This window comes from Trypanosoma equiperdum, assembly GCF_001457755.1.
Source record: "Trypanosoma equiperdum strain OVI genome assembly, contig: ctg_1425, whole genome shotgun sequence".
Classification (NCBI taxonomy): Eukaryota; Euglenozoa; class Kinetoplastea; order Trypanosomatida; family Trypanosomatidae; genus Trypanosoma; species Trypanosoma equiperdum.
Window position 1 is genome coordinate 34,816 of NW_027123422.1, and position 5,238 is coordinate 40,053.

Below are 5,238 nucleotides of genomic sequence, written 5' to 3' on the forward strand. Positions count from 1 at the left end.
GAGTGGGCGTACTTTTGGCTTACCGAGAAGCACACTGCAGAACTCTCTCTTCCGTGGCGCTGAAGAAAACCAAGGAGAAAATAGAGGGCTGGAAAGGGAGAGAAAAAGCTGTGCATCGATCAAAGTGTGTAGTTGGGTTCGCTGTGTCTTTCACGTGCACGTCTCCATTTACAGTCATAGAAAACCAACCTTAGTGTAGTAAGCAGAGAAAAGGCACCAAGCACGCTCTCTTTCTTTTTCATCGTTGACCGCGTATCGGCCGTCTTCGCGTTTCCCCTTTTCTGGGTAAGTTTTAACCCACTTTGTTCCCTTTCAGGGTTCAGTTAACTTCATTTGTTGCCTCTGCGGGCAGGAGAAACTGGGAGCCCGACGGATGAGCCCTTCCAGTTTGACATTGCGCTATGTTCTGCCATGTCATTCCTGCACAAGCTGCGACGAGGCCACAGTTGCGGATAGGGTGTCCCTACTTGACACACCCTCCGTGCCTGTCATTACGTGGACGACACCTTCTGAGTTCCTCACTGCAGTAAAGGCAACCGTGCCCGTTGACAGCGCCAAACATAATGGAAGCTTAGCTGTTGGGGAGGATGGGTTGGGCCTCCACCTGCTCTCAGCTGATTCTGCTGGCGCGGCTGCCGGTGATGGAGAGGCTGGGCCCCGTGTCATCCAACTGACTCTGGATTGGGTGCTTGCTTTGCCATGTGTCAGTGATGACGCTGAGGGTAATAGCGGTGTGGAGCTGCATGTACTGAGGACCAATCGCTTGGATTTTCTTGTTCAAACATGGAGTGCGGTGACGTCACACATTGTTAGGCTTACAACCTGGCCAAGGATGGAAGTAAGTTTCTTTCCGAGTGGGTTTCCGTGCGAAATCGTATCAGGGATGATAAACGGCAGCGAGCCGAGTTACTACGAGGTTCGAGCTTGTATTCCCATCCGTTTAGTGCTCTCTCCAACTCCCGAGGGGACAAAGGAGAGAAAAAATGGTGATAGGGGGTCTGTGTCTGAAATGCTCGAGGAGTTTGCTAGTACGAAGCGCATGTACGCCCATCAGCTGCGTGCACTCATTCATGATGCCGCCTTCAGTTGCATTTCAAGCAATCCCACGTCGTTTTGTGGTTTTGACGAAGCACCGTCGTCAGGAAGGGGGACAGACACTGCCTCCCCTGGTGAAAGCGTCAAAGAGGAGGAAGCAGTGAGTAGCGCCAGCACCAATCAACAAAGTGGGGGTGGAGTCAGCGCGGGAAAGGAACCCAAGGGGCCACAACAGGTATTACCGCGTGTCTTCCACTCGATTCCGCCGCCGCCAGTACCCGTTGCCTTGAACATATGCCTGACACATCATGGTGAGGATGGTGAAGTGCCCACCGAGGGCGATGACCAAAGGGAGCGCGATGTAGTGTTGTTTGTGCACACGGTAGTGCGTGCCGTCCGCCCACGCTCAGGCGCGTCACCACGCCTGAGACCCCGGCGTATTGCCCTGGATGCCCTCGTGAACCTTTTCCCGGAGCGTTTCGCTGTCCACGGGGTGTCGGATGTGGCAGTGGCGGAGGTAAATGTTGAGGACCTCTCTTGCATGTGGGTGCCGTTTAACGATACCACCATTGGAGGAGATGTGTTGGCGCTGTCGGCTGAAGAGTACTTTTCATTCCATGGGCGGCAGGACTCTGAGGCCTCCGGACAGGCGTCTCCAAGGGGTAATGGGTCTAAGATGCAGCATAATCCCTATGACAGAATGCGAGTTAGTCCCGCAGATGTGGATCCACATGGAAGAAAAACCGCTCCGCAACCTTGTTTTGGTTGGGGACGAGGCATGTGTTTTAATGGCGGGGGACCTGGCAGACCATTCACATTTAATCCGGCTCTGTGCGGGACATTCCAGTGTTTTCCGTGGACTCCCAGCTTCGCACTGCGGAAAGGGAGAACGGCATCTGCAGGGGCCGCAGAGACTTCAGAGGTACGGGATGTGGTGAGATCGTCGTGGACGGGGGTCTCTTCGTGGAAAAATGTCACACCCGGGTTGTCATGTTCGTGGAGGGGAGAAAGTTCGGGATCACGGAGGGGAGGTAAATCAGGATCATTGAGGAGCGGTGCGTCGGAGGCGCCGTGGGCGCCATGGGCAGCGGAGACTCCAGATGATGTATCAGTCAAAGTGCCACCACAGGCGGAGGAGACATCGGCTGTTAGTGCATCGCCACAGGATGATAATGAGGTGATGGATTTGTCTGACAGTAGGCAGATGATACTGGAGTGGGCTGACAGCATCGGTTTGAGTAGGCGGAGAACAGCCAATCTGGCCCAACAATTGGAGCGTTTGGGCGAACAATTTGCTAGTATATCGCTCCAGCACTGCGTGACAACTGACGGAGCCGACAAGCGGAAGAAGGGTCGCGGCGGTAGAAATGGCCAAAAGGCGGTTGATGCGGGGGCCCCTGAGGAAGATTCGGACGCTGTACATTTGGTGGAGGGACTCATTGGAGCATCTATGCGGCCTCATGGGAGTATCTCTGAGGAAGTGCTTCGGTTTGCTGCGCGTCTTTTGGGCGGCGCGAAACAGTGTGAAGAAGATTATGGCAGTGTTGACGAATGCGCCAAGGAAGCTTTTGATATGATACAGAAACTAGACCAAGATCTACGCGCCACTGCGCTGGAGGTGCAACGCACACAAAAGGATATACGCAAGACACTTAGCGGCATCTTGACACCAAAAGGGGAGCGAAAGGCGAAGGTTGAAACTCCTAATTTATTCTACCCTGCAATTAAAGCACTAAACCCAGAGCAAAGCCATCGGACTGAGTTATTTGGTATTGGCGCTCCCTCCGGACTCTCTAGGAGCGGGGACATTCTGACGTTGCTTCGTTTCAAGAAGGGAGACTATGAGGTGGCCGAGCAAAGCGTAATGACGGTGAGCGATAAATTACGTAAAGCGGAGGTGTGGTGCGCCGCGCAACTTGAGCAGATGCAGCTTGTTGTGAAACTGTATAAGGACATTCTGGTGCCATGTTTGGATGCGCGAGTGGCCACGAAGAGGGACGAGGAGCGAAAGCGCTCAAAGCTGATAGTAGACTGGGCAGTGTCTATCGCAATCGTGCTTGAAAGCCAGAGAAGCGCAGAGAGCCAAGAGTCCAACGGCGTGGAAAGGCATGAGGACGAGCATTTGTCTCATAAGGGACCACGAGGCGCAGCTTCTACGGAGAAACCCTTACGGCTATCCAATGGCAAACCACTTTTGAACGGCGGTAGCAACGGCAGAGCTCACGAAGGGCAAGCCGAGCCTTTGAAAACTCATGATGCCACCACCAGAAGTGAGGGGAAAGGACTTGAGGCAAGTTCCGAGCGCCCAGCAAAGGTTGAGCGGCCGGTTAAAGCTGAAAGGCCGGCTAAGACCGAGCGTCCAATGAAGGCCGATCGCGTGGCTCCACCTGTGACTGAAACAACCCGTGATTTACATAGATCGACCTCGCCGAAGAGGAAGCGAAAGGCCCCAGCAGTTGTCGCACAACCATGGTCCCTGATGACGGTCACCCCGGCACCTGTAGTCACGACGCAGCGGCGTGGCAGTCGCTACCGTAGATTTCTATGGCGGCTCGCTCGTTTTTCGCAGGTGGACCGCCTACGTCGTAACGCTTACCTTTTGGCATTGTTGGCGTCGGTTGCTGTCGCTTACCTCGTTGTCGTATTTCTCTACGGCTGAGTGAGTAGCATTATAAGGAGACTCGGCTCCGCCAGTATCCGGTTGGAGCAAGAGACACAGAGGACAGGTTAGGATGGCGGATTGAGGATAGGCTCGCACAGGAGAGAAAGAGGTCAAATATAGATGAGGAGGGAACTACCACTTGTAATAAGAACAAAAAGAGGCGAAAAAAAAACACAAGGTTATAGAGGTTCTGAGGACCCCAACAATGTACGGATGTCGCATGATGGAAAGCGAGATGACCGTGCAATCTGTGGGCCGTATTCACGTTTTGTGCGCATCCAAACGCAGTCATCTACATATGTACATGTGTATGTATATATATATATATATATATATGCTTGTGCGTGCAATAGGACGAATATGTTTACCTGCTCGGCTATGTTTCGGAGGTGAGTAAAACATTTGAATAAACGCCTGTACCTCTTTGCATCAGTGGGAAGGATGCGACATAGATGGAGTAAGTGTGAAGGAAGGGGTGGGCGGAAACGAAATGGATGAATCCCCTCGAAGGCTAAATAATAAAATAGAGGGGAGAGGAAAGGATACAAAAGAGGAGGCGCGATGAGGAATGAGGGAAAGAAGGAACGAGCTAAAACCAATAAATGGAGAGTAGTAAAATCTAATTTAGCTGGGCGATATGGCCAAGTATTTGCTGCAGGGCCCACGAATGTTGCATGTTTGTAGAGAAGGAGAGCTGATGTGCAAATTGGGTCCAAGGGGGAGGGGTGAAGGGACTGTGGAATGGGAAAAGGGTGATAGGAATAATTTGGATATGAGATAAAGTTAGCGAAAACCACCACTAAAAGAGGAAGAGGAAGATAAATACACACGATTATATAATATATAATAGTATAGGTGCATGTATGTATGTATGTATGAATAGATGGATGGATGGATGTGTCTGTGTGCATATTTATACGGTGTTTAAGGCGAAGGAAGGGCGAAGGAAGAGGCGCGGGCGAAGGGGATTTGATTTCTGCTGGGCTCTACCCATTTTTTTTTGCAACTTTTCATGTCATTTTTATACATTTTCATTCGCCTGTATCTGTGTGCGTTTTGTTTTCTTGTCGTTGTTAGTTGCGATCTCGTCATTTTTCTTCCCTATGATGTGCGGAGATGCAAGGTGATGGGCATCTCGTTGTGTTTATGTTCTTTCCCTACTTTTCGATTTTAGTCGATTTCTCTATTCTTCTTCTAGCTGAAGGGTGACCCACTCAATTGACTGGTTGCTTTTCTTTTCTGAAATGAAAAATGGGTTTAACCCTGCAGTTTCCCCTGAAACCCCTCCGCCAGATTTTCATTCGTCTTAATTCGTCTTTTTTTTTTTCCTTCCCAATATACCTTTCTTTCTTTTACCTTTTTTTTTGAAAAAAAAATAACGGATATTTGTGTCTTGCTGCTGGTACCGGTGCCTCATACGTCCAAATCCGGTTTTTTTTCTTTTATCTGCCTTGTGGTTCTTTTCATCCCTTGCACTTACTTTCAGTGAGTGGGTTGCTTCCGAGCCATTTGAGATGCGGGTAGATATATATATATATATA

The 5,238-nt window shown here is 50.6% G+C and overlaps 1 protein-coding gene across 1 annotated transcript; it reads left to right on the forward strand.

Annotated features, from left to right (window-relative positions):
• Positions 1 to 373: 373 nt before the first annotated feature.
• Positions 374 to 3,694, forward strand: TEOVI_000625400 (uncharacterized protein; the record flags this gene model as incomplete). Its single annotated transcript, XM_067221391.1, has 1 exon — positions 374 to 3,694. The coding sequence occupies one exon, from the start codon at positions 374 to 376 to the stop codon at positions 3,692 to 3,694; it is 3,321 nt and encodes a 1,106-aa protein (XP_067077492.1).
• Positions 3,695 to 5,238: the final 1,544 nt, after the last annotated feature.